This window comes from Sparus aurata, chromosome 13 (genome assembly GCF_900880675.1).
Source record: "Sparus aurata chromosome 13, fSpaAur1.1, whole genome shotgun sequence".
In the NCBI taxonomy this organism is placed as follows: domain Eukaryota; kingdom Metazoa; phylum Chordata; class Actinopteri; order Spariformes; family Sparidae; genus Sparus; species Sparus aurata.
The window spans coordinates 23,638,345-23,653,374 of record NC_044199.1 but is presented as its reverse complement, the minus strand read 5'-3'; the positions used below and the strand labels follow the sequence as shown (position 1 = coordinate 23,653,374).

Below are 15,030 nucleotides of genomic sequence, written 5' to 3'. Positions count from 1 at the left end.
GTCCTTTGGTTACAGGGGAGAGATTCTGCATCACCCCCCTTGCTATGGCGGCACTCTGTGAAGACAGACGTGATGCTATGTTGCTCAACTTCAACTTGCAAAGTCTGAGAAGGTTGGCTGTGGGCTGACTGAGCCATACTCTGATTGACGGTGTGCTAGCGAATCAGCATGGTGTGTGGGAGGGGCAGAAAAGACGATGGTAAACAAACCAAATAAACAGATGGCGCAGAGTACAGACTACACTTCGTCGTTGCAACGCATTTTTTGAGATTTTTCTGCACATTTCTGAAAACGATGGCTGGGTGGACCAAAGAAATGTAGGAGCAGCTGATCTCACTGGTGGAGGAGAGACCACCAATGTACAACATAATGCTACAGTGCTATTCCAACCGGAATAGGAATGATAAATTGTGGCGTGAGATCGAAAGCGAGCTCCGTTTATCAGGTAATATTACAACTTGTAATCAATATATATGCACGACAGTGCATGAAAAACAAGACAGCGATAGGCATAAAAATGTCCAAAAATAGTCATTAAAAGATTGGTTAATTCGGCTTTGTAATCAGTGCTCTGTAAACACAATTCGAGTGTTTGTTGTATTCAGTTTAATGTTGCTAGTCTACTTGCTTGACTAGCGTAAATCAGACATTTGAAAAGACGCATATCATTGAACAGTCTTTGGTGCCTTTCAGGCAAAGAAGTTTGGAGGAAATAGGATAACCTCCATACAACCTACAATCGGTATAAAAAACCGGCTCCTTCGGGAAACTCAGGGGCACCGAGGACGGCGAGATAGCAGTGGATCCTCAATCTAATGCAGTTTATTGAGCCATATACGATGAGGAAAGAGAGCACATCCAAACTCACTCGCAAGGTAAAAGAATTTATCAACTCTGCCTTTACTAAAATATTGTCTTGAAAATAAAGTATTATTCTTGTTATGAATAGTGAGGTATCCATGGTATTAAATCCACCCTAGTTCTTTTGTTTAGGAATTGTGTGATGCTGCGCCGCCGTCGACTCCTGGGTCACCTGAGGTGGCGAGCATGGTGGCCGCTTCATCTTCTGAGGGCAGCGGCAGCACACAGCCAGAGGAGCACGTGTTGGAGTTGACGAATTGTGGATACACCAAATGTGAACTGGTAAGAAATCCTCCAGAAGCTTTCCCCTACAAAAGAAACAAACCTTCATGCACAAGCCACAAAGGCAAACGATGCCGTTGGTGCATTTATTGACATTACAAACCACGCTAACAGAGGTTTACTCAATTACCTATTGCAAGGACGTGCAGGGTGACCATCAGACGCTCTACGACAGATACTGAATCCCGGTAGTTGGTATTTCTAAGCTGAATGATGGGTCTGATTGATTCCTCCAACATCTGGAACTGGACAGGGAACATCCGTGCGAAATTTCAGAAAACAGTTCGTTCATCGCCAGTTCCTAACACAAATTCGGATAAGCTCCTTGTACCTGCTGCTGTTGGATCAACGACTTCACCCACATGGTGCGGTTTCTCCTTATTACTTTTTCCCTCCTGTGATGTCTTTGTATTAAAATGAGCCCGAGAGCAGACAACGCGACCATCAGCTCAGCAATAACGACCTAATGCCAAGTATTGTATTCCCCAAATGTCTTCTCAGGTCAAATGAATACTGAGCCAATACTGTGTGCGCTTTGTTTTTCTCTGATAATCAATGGTGTGCACTCCAAATAACGCCACCTGGGGACTTTCAACCCCAAGAACTTTTTGAACTGCATGGATACGTTGGGAAATAAATGAGGACACACAGGCTCGGTACTGATAGGCAGAGACGTGAGTATTAAAGTAAATTAAAGGTTTTTATTTTAACAATAATCAATATAAACAGACAGGGGAATTTGTAGAACAATTCAGCCCAACCACAACAAACTAAGCTGAGCTCCATTTGCGGAGGGGCAGACTACACAGGAAGTGTCCAGGGGTGCTACCACTACTTACCTTCAGTACAGCACACTCAAAAGTGTGTACCCTTGTGTTTATTTACATACAAAAAAGTGAGGGGACCTCACCACGGGTGCCTAGACTCCCAATTATATAGCACTCTGCTTAAAAATAATAATAATTAACAAATGGTCAGAAAAACACAAGTAAGCAAATAACTAAGGTGACAACCAACAAAGTAAAGTAAGGTAACCCAAAACACAAAACTAAAAAGGCAAAAGGGCAAAACAATTGCAGAAAGCAACTAATTGGTTAAGGCAAAGTAAATGTAAACACTTGCAAAATGTAATCTAAATGTGGAATGTGGACAAATCAACAGTGTTAGAGCGCAGGTGAACATGTAAAGGAGAAACTAAAATTAACAAGGCTCACTGCAAGTTAAAATACATTTTAAAACTACATTCTTCCCATGGATTTTGCTGACAGCAGCTGCAGCTCCCTGCCAGCTCCCTCTGGCTGCTGGAAAAGCTCACCACCATCTCTTTGGTCTTCTCCTTGTTTAACTCGAGGGACAATTTGTCACTCCACTCCACAAACTCATGCTGTACTGAGCTTCAATGATGTGAGGGGCAGGGACAGGAGAACTGTGTCATCCACTTGCAGTCATCAGTGTAAATGATTAAGAGCAGAGGTGAGAGGACACAGCCCTAAGGGGAGACTGTAGAGGGGGGTGGAGTTACTCTGCTAGGATGTGTGCCTGTGACAAAATTAACTTCACTTTTCTTAGTTGGTCCAAAAGATTTCAAAGATCAAAAATTCACCTGGAGTCTTCAAGGCTGAGTGCAGTAGGACGTTATTTGCCGGCAAAATAAGAACGAGATCAGACACAGACAAAATCTGTGAAAAAAAACAAGCTGACCCGAGGTTCAAGGCCTTGAGCATCCTCTTGTAAACTCAAAAAATTGCAAGTGTCTAATAAGGCTTCATGGCCTCAACCAATCCCTATTCATCTTTATTGCTGCCGACACTGCTATTAATCTATAGAAAACCCTCATTCTACCTTCTGCGCTTGCGCTCTTCGCCTCGCTTTCATTTTTTTAAAGGTCCCATATTATGAAAAACTGACTTTTTCTGGTATTTGGGGTGTTATTGTGGGTCCATGGTGCTGCCACACACCTAGAAACTTTGAAAAAAGACTATCCGTGCTTTTTTGAGTGAGATACAGATTTCTAAAGGGGTCCTGCCTGCAGTTTCCAGATACACCAGTCAAATTTGCTGCTCATTTGCATATGGCTACCCCACTGCCCCTCCCTTCACCGCACGGTGTCTCCACCCACCAGGTACAGCTACCGTCTCGGAGATCCGCCATTACGCTATTGAAATCACCATGTCCAAGCTCAAGGAGAAGTGCGCTGTTGTTGGTTGCAAGGACCAGCACAAAACACTTCATCGTCTCCCAGCTGCAGAGGACAAAAGAGCTGCATGGACTGAATTTATTTTTGAGAGCAATGTCCCAGCTGAAGTTGGCAAAAAACTGTTGGTGTGTGTGAACCACTTTGACGCTGACTGTTTCACCAACTTGGGCCAGTACAAGGCAGGAGTAGTCGGCAGACTTGTACTCAAAGGAATACTTGCAGACCAATGAGTATACAAATAATGTGCTGTGTGTTCCTGTAGATAAGGCTGAACTCGTGCCTGATGTACTGTGTGTTTTACCATTGAGAACAAGGTATGGTTAGCGGCTAACCGCTAACGTTAGCTTCTCTGACCACACAAGTTAGTGCTACAGCAGAATCACTCTGTGTATTACATTTCTGATCTTGCACATTATGTAATGCGTGTCCTAGGGAAATGTCTGCATGTGCAAGTATTTAGCTGTTTTTATTTAGCAATTTTACACGAACTAACCAAGCAGTGTCACATAGTACCAGCTAACGCTAACCGCGATCTTCCAAGCTAATGCTAACCGCGAGCTAGTTCGCGATCAACACAGTCTCCACATGCAAACCCAGAGACCCGGTCGGTCAAGCGGTACATACACACACCCTCCACCGGGTCTAAATTTTCAGGATTTTGTGAAATAATGCATTTGAAAACGTTTTCTAAGCTGGAATATGTTGGCATAGGCCAGGGCAAAACGAGTGTACTGCTGAGTGCTACACAGAGTTTAGATTCTCTGCCCGAGCCCGCCGCTATCCTCGGACGGGCCGGGCCGGACTGGGCCCTTGACCAAGTATTTGTGCTTTTTTGTTTTTAATAACAGCTAGAAAAACGCGCATCTCTCTCCTCCCTCCATTTTTGTGTTGCTGCGTGGTGTTACATGTGAGTTATCCTCATGGTAAAAACGTGACTTGAGACGTACGTGACATCACTCCCCGAGACGCAAGAAGAAAGCAAGAATATATATTTTTACTAAGGAAAATGACCAAAATAATTCTAATGCACAGTGACTTGAATAAATAACTTTAATCTGATCACTTGTTTGTTAATGTTAACGCATTAGATTACTCGTTACTGAAATAAAGAGGTCAGGTTAGAGTAACATAAGGTGTTGCAGCCTTTAGTGCTTGAATTATACTGTAACAGTGCTGTCATGTGTTACTCCTATCCATATCTGGGAATTCTGTGCAGGATAATTAAACTGTGATTACTTGTTGAGAACATTTTAAATTGTTTGCCCATTTCTTGCAATTGTTTTCATGTTTTATTGTCTTTTTACTGTTTAAGACTCTACCTGGCTGCACTGCATTACAGTGAGAAGGCTGATAGAGGACAAGCTACCACATCATCAGGAGATCCTCTTTTCAAACTGAGCTTTCCAAAGTCCAGGAAGGAAGGGAGAGTGCAGAGCCAAACCCGTGTAGACAGCGGCGACATTCCGTAAGTTTTACAATCTTTTATTTGAACCTCTCAAATTAAAATAAACATGGACACACAGGCATCACACAAAAGGTTGAACACAAACACTTAAAACTTAAAATCTGAATTATTTTAAGATGGTTTTCAAAATAAATAATAAGGAGAATGTATAAATAAGCAGTAATTAGGAGAAATAAGAGAAACTTTACAACACTGCAGCACAAGGCTTTTTGGTTCTACTGCAATTTTCCTGTAAACATACATATTTGTTTATTGCATTGCAGACTGAGGTGATGCACTGTTGGACCTGCTCTCGTGAAGGTTTTCCAGGACCCTGCCCCATATGTGAAAGAGGTGCTGAAACTAATAATCCCTGAAGACCTCTTGGACCACACAGACAGGCAGCACAACTCTCACTCTCCACCCCAGAGAGCCCCAGCACCAGCTTACAAAGCTTCTGTAGGCTATATTGGCTGAACACAATTCAATATAAAGTCAGCACTGAATGTTTACACCCATGGCAACTAGATACTTTTTTTTGTTATTATTTTCATATTGATATTGAAGTTAATATATAAAGTCAAACTGTTTCACTTCAGATATTTATTTTCTTATTATTATTTCATTCATGTCAACACATGTTTACATATGTTTCTTACAATAAAACATCTTTCCTGACTGTTCTGCGTTTTCATTGTTTGATATGTAATTTTCATGGTAATAAGTAAAAGATGAACCACAAGCAATGTAAGATAGAGGAATCAGTTATGTACTTTTCATCATAACACTTTTGCGATAAATTAATAGTATTTATGTGACTAAAAGCTTACTGCACTATTCCCCTCAGACGTAAAGGTCCATAGTCTGTCCGATAAATGTTCAGTGCATTCTGCAGTGCAGATACATTCAGGCAGACACGTTACAGGCCAGGAGGGTCCACCATGCATGATGGTGTCTCAGGAAGATGCTGTAGTCTTCGTTTAACCTAGAAATTATGAAAGGTAAGTGAGTGATGATAGATTAGAGAAAAGAGAGACAGAAAAATGACAACCATGTTTGCCCAGTGTTCACACTTAATTGTGGTATTTCCATACAGCAGATATTCTCAGGTTATGTAGGCATTTGTACACAATTGCCACAGGAACACCTGCTTTTATGCAGAATTTTTATTATTCACTGGAAACTATAATCGCTAATCACGTCGCATTTTTTCTTTGATAATATATCTAAAGTTTATAAACCGTTGTAACTGGTAAAAAAAAAAACAATTCTGCTGGTAGAGAGGTGATGGGGGGCAACTGTGGCTTATTGAAAACTTGAAAATTGCTGGCAGTAGCTAATTACAGGTCGTCACTACAAATAAACAGGTTCTCAAGCAACGTACCTGGCTACATAAAGGTAAATAATAATATACGGTCACGCTTTTCTCTTGTAACTGCTATTGCTAAATTGTATCCGCGTTACTTTAACTGGACAGCAGTAAACACCAGCCGAGGTTTGGCTAAGCTTTATGATGTAAACACTTGAGGCAGGAGAAGGGGGCTGTTATTTGAAACAACACGGGGCAGACGGCCAGTAAGCTCGTACAACTTTCGTTAGTCTGCAGTAACATAAAAGTAACGTCGAGGTAACAAACTTAACTACTAACAAATGAGAAGAATCAATGTTCGTTCTTACTTTCTTCTGGAGCCTATTGTTGTCCGGCGGCCATTACTTCCAGAAACTCCGCCGTTGCCATGGTCACATGATGCCGTCCTCACGTCTTCCGCAGGCAGGAAGAAGTGGGCGGCACCGTAGGCGGCGCGCAGTAGCTCATTAGCATTTAAAGGGAAAGGCACTGAAACAGGCCACCTGGAGCAGGGCTGTGAAACTGGTGTTTCAAGAACCCTGCTGTGCTCAATCCTTCAGCTTATTTCGACCAAGGCATGTTACTAACACTCCATTTAGACTTCAAGGAACCATGTTAAGAAGCAGAAATGAGCATAATATGGGACCTTTAAATACAAATAATATATAGATATAAGAAAAAATAAACAAAACATTTATTGTTTTATGTTATTTATCTAATAATATATAATATAATAGTTCAATATTAATCAATTGATATTGTTAATTAAGTGTTCTAATTAATACCATTTTTTTTTAAATATATTATATTTTAATACATTCATAAAAAATATATATAAATCATGAAATGCAGGGATCGTCCGGAGTCGAATGTGCGAACATCATATGTGTCTGTGTCAAGTGCACAGTGCACAGATATCAGCCATCTCATTTGACAAATCACCTCGGATACAGATGACAGGCACACAGGAGGACTCTGATTGGACAGTTGTGATTGCATCTATTTTTGGCCTTGATATAAACCACTGGTCCGGCCCGGCGCTGCTGCTCGATACCCTTTGACCTCATCGTAGGTAAGTACGTGTCATATCTGACATTAGCATACTGAACTAGTTAATAAAAGTTGATTTTATTGCAGCTAGGTATTACTATCTCTCTCATGATCACAATTACTCGGAAAAATAAATGTAATTGTTTATGGTCGGTCTGTTTAAGCAATATTAATCCGGAGGTACTTAGCTGCGGATTACCGAGTAGTGGAGCTGTTAGCTCAGCTCCGAGTAGCCATAACTGCCGTTAGCTCACACCGGGAGCTAACGGCAGCTACCCGGCTCTGCTATATAAAACATTAGGCCGCACTCTAAGCTAACAGCAGTGACTTTGCTTTTTGGCCTTTGTTCTGTCGCGGCGCGAACGGTAGCCATTTTCTCTCCCGGTGCGAGCTAGCGGCGCTACTTGGCTGGTAACTGTTATCTAAAACATTAGGCCGCGCTCTAAGCTAACAGTGGTGACTTTGGTTTTTGGCCTTTGTTCTGTCGTGGCGCGAGCTACCGGTGCTACTCGGCTGGTAACTGTTGTCTAAAACATTAGGCCGCGCTCTAAGCTAACAGCGGTGAGTGTTTTTTTTTGGCCTTTTGTTCTGTCGCGGTGCGAACGGTAGCCATTTTCTCTCCCGGCGGGAGCTACCGGTGCTACTCGGCTGGCAACTGTTGTCTAAAACATTAGGCCGCGCTCTAAGCTAACAGCGGTGACTGTTTTTTTTTGGCCTTTTGTTCTGTTGCGGCGCGAACGGTAGCCATTTTGTCTCCCGGTGCGAACTGTACTGTCATGCATAGATCCTTTACACAGGTCCTAGTTTTAATAGGAGACATTACACTCTCAATTTTGGGATTTAAAAAAAATGAATTCTTTTTTTAATTTGTTTTTCATTAGTACATTAACACAAGCTGAAAGCTTTATTTCTTATCTATCTACTTATTCAGTTTGTGGCTAGTATTTAATACTCCCTTCTGTCCGCCAACACGTTTCTCCTTGTGTTTGTTTGTCTGTGATAAAATCTGATTATCTGTGGGTTTTTTTTATTTATTTTTTTTTTTTAAATGTAGTTAAAAAAAATAGCTAGGCTTTTTTTTTTGTTGTAGCTTTCCATTGTTTTTCGTCACGGGGCAAAGCATACAGCCCACTCTTGCGATTTCCCGGTGGGGAATTGTCTAGTTATTCATCCCACCGCTCTTTTTTCGGCACTTTTCTCGTGCTGCGCCGTTGAGCAAAAAATATATCAAATATACGGCTTGATGGGACTCGGTATGCTATTATTTTTCTCTCAAATATTAATTCTTCGTCGCAAGACTATAAATAGATAGATCTTTATTGTCATTCAAAATACACACCGCACATGTGCACATATGAATGAAATTTCATTGCAAATGGCTCAAAATAGCAACACTTTTTGCACACATGCATAAAATGGTAATGGGTCAAAGGTGGAAACAGTGTTTGCTGCACAAGACATTATGAGCTTGTAGATCTGCTATTTTCAAAACAATTTTGAAACTGTTCAGTTTTGATTTTTATATCTCCTGCAGCTCCTGGTCTGGCCACCAGCCCATCACGGTCGAGTTCCACAACTTTATGAGACCCCGCCTACATTATTCCTGGTGAGCCTACTGGTATGATCATCTATCTATCTGTCATCTATCAGCTATCTATCATCTGTCAACTATCTATCACCTATCAGCTATCTATCAAATGTCATCTATCTATTATCATCGATCTATTATCTATCAGCTATCTATCATCTGTCATCTATTTCTCTATCATCAGCTATCTATCATCATATATCTATCCATCCTTGTGGATGTTAAAAATCCAAACTCCAAAGTTGTCCCATTCAAAATAACGCGTGTGTGTGCATATTTAAATATAATGTATGGAAAATTATTTCTTCAGACAACTCAAATGATGAAGATGGTGGAGCCGGCGTTCGTGAAAATGTTGTCAACGTCATGAAGAGGTTAGTCCTGTTCTTTATCTGTTAATCCTGGAAGACTGGTCAACAGCCAATAGTGTGCCACCCCCCAAGTCCCAAAAGAACAATCACAGCCCTTGATTTTAAATGATTTAGGCATTCCCAACGTTTACCTTGTTTCTGTTTGTCTGTGGAGTTTATATTTCATCATCGGATGTAGTTTAATGTGGTTAAATGTGTGAAAATGTCTTTCTGGTGTGGTGTTGGTTCATTTGTGAAAGTTACAAGTATCACAGTGAAGAGTTTTGCTTCCTTGTTTTTGACACTCCACTCACAGCAACAGAAACATATTGTATGAATAAGTAAAAAGTTGGTATACTTCCACGTAACCTGGCCTGACCTTTTATGTTTTTTTGTTTTGTTTTTTCTTTTCTATGTTTTTGTAAAACTTTTATATAATCAGACCCCAGGAATAATGGCAGCAGTGAAAACTGAGGTTAATGGGGATCACAATAAAGTAATAACCTCGATTTAATAGCATTTATGTGTATGTGTTTGACAGAGTCCTTACATATAAGATCATGGCAGGACTGGACGGTGGTGGGGGCAAGGGTGCCTTTAGAAGAATGATCCTTTGGAAGGTCATGATTGGTAAGTATTTCTTTTTTTGCACGACCTAGGATTTTGACCTACCGTATTGACCCGAATATAGGACGACCCTGATTATAAGACGACCCCTCTTTTCAAGACTTCAGATAAAGACTCTGATAACCAAAATGTGTTTCTCAGTAACAAACTCACATACCCTCCTGTCAATCTCTTGGAAGCGGCCGCTTAGAGCAGTGATTCTTAACCATAGGGCCGCGGCCCAAGCTTGGGCCGCAAGCGCCACCTAGAGGGCCGCCAAGATCTTTCAGTTTTGCACCTGTGGGCCGCGAGGGCCGCGGGACTGCATAGGTTATCAACTGAAGACACCAGAGAAAAGCTGTTATCCATGAGACGCTCAGTTACAATGCAGCTTCCGACCACACGGTGGCGGTAATGCGTCAGTAAGTTGTTTAAGAAGCTCACAGAAGAACAGAAGACATTCAGCTTGCTGCTCACCTGTAGCCAGGGGCGTCGCACGGTGCGACTCGCACCCGTGGGAGGTGTCGGTGTTTCAACACCCACACTTTTCCCGGTGAGAGGGTTCAACACCCTCACTTTTTCTGCCGTTTATCCGCAGTTTTGCACAAACGCCTCACTACAGTCGCTCAGTTTCTCTGGCCGCTCTGTATCTGCGCTCGCTGCAGCTGCCTCCTCTCCCCCTCCCTCTCCTGTTGCTGCTTCAAACAAACATGACACCGGCTTTGGGACTGACCGGCTGATGATTGGCTGTTCTGCCTTAAGTCCCGCCTTTCTTGCTGGGTTAGATTTATCGTTCAGCTCGTGCTGATCATAGACATATATACATAGACGCCGCATCGACTGTGGAGGGGTGTGCCTAAAGCGCCGCCATCTTGGAACAGGGCTAGCAAGCAGAGGCAGAGGTGCATCAACCTACGAACTACAGAGGTACTCCTCAATCTCAAAGTAGTATTATTCGCTGAATTCTGGACCGATTTCCAAACGTATTGATTTGTTAAAAACGTCACACATGTAGCTATGATACAGGGTGCTTGGATATTTTAAAAATGCTGGTTTTAATACCTAAATACAAATTCTACTCAATGTTATCAGCAGACGAGCTTCTGACAGAAGATTAGCGAAAGATGCCGGACTTCTGTGCCGCGTATGGATGCTCTAATGAGCGGAGTATACAAACACGATCTCGTGGGATCACTTTTCACAGGTAAGATGTAATTAAAAGATCATCTATCGTGTGAGCAGGTTGTTATATAGTCAAATAAACCCCGATAGGACGGACAAAACCCATCAACTTCGAGTCCGGGTTCTAGTAGTACTAGAATTTGAGGAAAAGTGTTTTCTGTGATGTTTTTCATCAATAAAGTGACTAATTTTTAAGGCACCAACGGCCTCATTCTGTCGACTGCAGTGATTGATCGGTAAGAATACAGCATCTAAACGAGCTAATAAATTGATTAGTATTAGCTCTATTAGATGAATAATTTTTGGTTGCAGCCAATTCTTAATCTCTCGCTACTTTTAAATATATATATATATATATATATATATATATATATATATATATATATATATATATATATTTAAAAAAAAAAACATTTTTAAGGTTTCCCAAAGACAACAGTCTAAAGAGACAGTGGGAACTGGCATTGAAACGGGAAGGTTTTGTGGCAGCTGAGAGGTCCTTGCTCTGCAGTGATCACTTCAAGCCAGATGACTTTGACCGAACAGGACAAATTGTCAGGCTGAGACATGGAGTCAAGCCATCTCTCTTTACCTTTCCATCCCATCTACAAAAGGTATTTGTGCCATTTGGCTAATGAATTCATTAAATTCTATGATTCATAGAATTCATTCAGTCCATGTAAGCATTTGATAGCTACTTAATGCCACAATTGTTTAAACTTTTGTTCTGTCTGCATGTTTAGGAATAAAGTACACTACACTTCATGATTTCAGATGCCCAAAACTTTTTTTAAATGTTGTATTATGTTTCTTACATTTTAGCAAATACCATCAAGGACAACAAAAGCTTCAAGGAAAGGAGAAGAAAGCCTTCCAGTGGACTTGCCTCAGCATTTCCCTGAAGTTGAACCTCATACTAATGTTGTGAGTATTTGCATGTAATATTTTTCAAACACATGAGAGCATCAATGCCCTGGTCATATTAAAACCTGTATCGCATTTGCTCTCTGCCACTCATTTTAGACACACTGAAATACACATGAGTACACATTAAAACATACTGTAGTGTGTTATCTCCCTGTCACTAAGACGCTCATATCCTGGGTGGGACTGAGGGATGAAATTAAGAATGTGGGCCAGCTACATCAGTGAGTGATGAGTTATAAACATCACTTTATATTTTTATCCCTCTTTCCACTAGGACCACAATTATGCTATGCCTGCTTCTCCCACTGCGCTAAAGGCCAGACTCAGTGAAGCTCTGGCTAGAGTGGAGAGTCTGGAGCGCGAGAGGAGGAATGGCATGCTCCGGGAGCGAAGGGCGAAGAAAAATGTGCACGCTCTTCTCGAGGATCTGAGGGAGAAAAACCTCATAAATGAAGAGCTGAAAGACAAGCTTGAATGCTACTCAGGTAAAATGGAAATACTAATTTGAATATTTTATATAGATGATTTATGCTTATAGTCTGTGTTAAACTCTCCTAATTTAAAGGGATCTTACTAATAAGTTTATGCTTACTGAATTTCAGATCTTCGGCTAGACCTCTTGGCAAAGAAGGGTCATGAGTACACCAGGGAGCAGAGGGAGTTTGCCCTTACGCTACACCTTCATGGTCCGAAGGCATATAGTTTCCTGAGAGAGTCTCAACATCTTCCTCTCCCGCATCCCCATACATTGCAACGGTATTCTCCATGTTGCCTGATTGTTAAATACATTGTGAGGGACCGAGCTGGACTAGTATGTGGTATTTATTCATAATGTGCTCAAAATATGTAAAAGTAAATTAAATAAGGATAGTATGTAGGTGCAGAAGGTTACCGACATTCAAGTTGATTGTGTGGCCATCACATACATTAATCACTAGTCCTACAGACTATGTTTTTAGACAATGAAAATTACCAATTTAAAAGCTCACATCACACACTGCGTTCTGATACATTTTGAGCTTTCAGATATGCTATTTTCTGTTTATTTGTTTATTTCTGAAGGGGTTGGGGTGGTCAAATTAATACATTTTATTTTTCAAAGGTGGCTGACTTCAGTGGATGCAAAGCCAGGCCTGAATAAGCTGATGTTGGACATGCTGGGGAGAAGATGCCATGAAGACCATACAAAATATGGATTGGTGACATTGATTTTGGATGCCATGGCCATAAAAAAAACAGTGCAGTACAATCCCCAAACTCAAAAAATGTCAGGGTTTGTGGATATGGGGGATGGATCAAATGAGACGGATGTTGCCTCTGAGGCTCTCGTGTTTATGGTGGTAGGCATACAAGGGCACTGGAAAGCTCCAGTTGCTTACTATCTGACTAGTGCTCTCTCACCAGAAACACTGAAGGTCTTAGTTGTCCATGCATTGGAGGAACTTCATGCTCGTGGTCTCAGAGTGGTGTGCATGACAATGGATGGCCATGCATCTAACATCAGCATGTGCAACAAACTCGGCTGTGACCTCAAGGCAAACCCTTGTGAACCCCTGAAGACCTCATTTGCACATCCAGTGACTGGTGAGAGAGTGTTCGTCATGATGGATGCCTGCCACATGCTGAAGCTTGCACGCAACATGTTACAGGTAAATGCTGATTGTTGTTCTAGGCTTATTAATTTTTTTAATTATTATTATTATTTTATTGTGTGTTTTATTTACATAGTTATGACTGCATGTGATGCATTATATTTTCCTGTCTGTACTGAGAGTCCTTAGCAGTGACTAAAAAGGATTCTAATTCTGATTCTGATTTTGAAGGCATACAGCCCAATAATGAACACCACTGGCCCCATCAACTGGAAATACATTGTTTACCTCAACAATGTTCAGACGAAGGACGGACTGCATGCTGCAAACAAGATCACACACAAGCATGTCCACTTCGACAACCAGAAGATGAAGGTGTCCCTGGCTGCGCAGACATTGAGTCGCTCAGTAACAGTGGCTCTCCGCACACTGAGGGACCTGGGCTACTCACAGTTTAAAGACTGTGAAGCAACGGCTGAATTCATTGAGGTAATATGATTAGGGATGTGCATAGGGCCATAGAGGGAGTAGAGAAAAATGTCCAAATAATTGCATGTTTAACATAGTGAAATGAATAGTTTTTTAATTTTGAATACATTAGTATTAATTTGATATAATACCTGTTGAAACACTGATATGGAGATGGTTTTAGATGCTTAAAGTTAATGCATATATTTGTTTTTAGATGATTGACAGGCTCTTTGACACCTTAAACAGCCGCAATCCCCGTGCAAAAGGATTCAAAGCTCCCCTTGGAGCTTTGAATTGGGCAGAGACAGTGACGTTCTTGTTGAGAGCCAGGGAGTATTTGATCTGTTTGTCACTGAGAGATCGTACACCCCTTCACCGTTCAAAGAGGTCCTTTGAAATAGTGACTATACTGTTTGCATGAAGTTCAAGGTTCAGGTTCATTCACTGCTCAGTTCCCATATTCTGCATCGAGTTCATAAGATGCGCTGTTCTCTTGTTCTGATTCAGGTTAAAATTTTGCTTTTGTTCCAATGATTTATTTTCCTGTATGCAGTTCTTTTTACTGTTGGACACCTTTTGTTCAGTGTTTCTTCAGGTCTTACTGGTGTCAGTATGGTATGGTATCGTATGCAGAAGGTAAGATGGCACCCACCATGACTAACATCTCTGTGTACTCCTTGATGACTGTCCTGCCAGTAAAGTTTTGGAAAGGTTGTGTATTAATAATAATAATTATAATAATAATAATAATAATGGTATGGAGAGAAGATGAGTCTTGAGATGAGTTGGGGCGTGGTGGATTTCAGAAGGGAGAGCGTTCCAAAGAGTGGGGGCTGTGACGCTGAAGGCTCTGTCAACAAAGATCTGTAGTCTGTACCAGACTGGAGGAAAGCAGAGCAGCAGAATCAGAGGAACGCAGGGCCCGGGATGATGAGTGGAGATGGAGAAGGTCGGACAGGTACTGGGGAGCAAGGGCATGAAGGGATTTATGTGTGAGGAAAAGGAGTTTCTATGATGTATATGTGTATGTGATATGATGTGTCTTGTTCCAGTTTGTTTGCTGTCTGCATTTTTTTCTATTTGAATTGTTAAGTGTTTTTCAGGTCCTACAGGTGTCAATGGTATGTATGAT

The 15,030-nt window shown here is 41.3% G+C and overlaps 1 protein-coding gene across 1 annotated transcript in view; it reads right to left on the bottom strand.

The window, feature by feature from the left end:
- LOC115594734 (zinc finger protein 696-like) overlaps positions 1–1,507 on the bottom strand; it is a 54,199-nt gene extending 52,692 nt beyond the window's left edge. Inside the window, exons 1-3 of the mRNA XM_030438957.1 lie at positions 1,475–1,507; positions 1,287–1,388; positions 1,034–1,169 (exon numbers count right to left, since the gene is read on the bottom strand). Coding sequence (XP_030294817.1) covers positions 1,034–1,169; positions 1,287–1,388; positions 1,475–1,507 — 271 coding nt within the window. The remainder of the gene's footprint in view (positions 1–1,033; positions 1,170–1,286; positions 1,389–1,474) is intronic.
- Between the last annotated feature and the right edge of the window lie 13,523 nt (positions 1,508–15,030).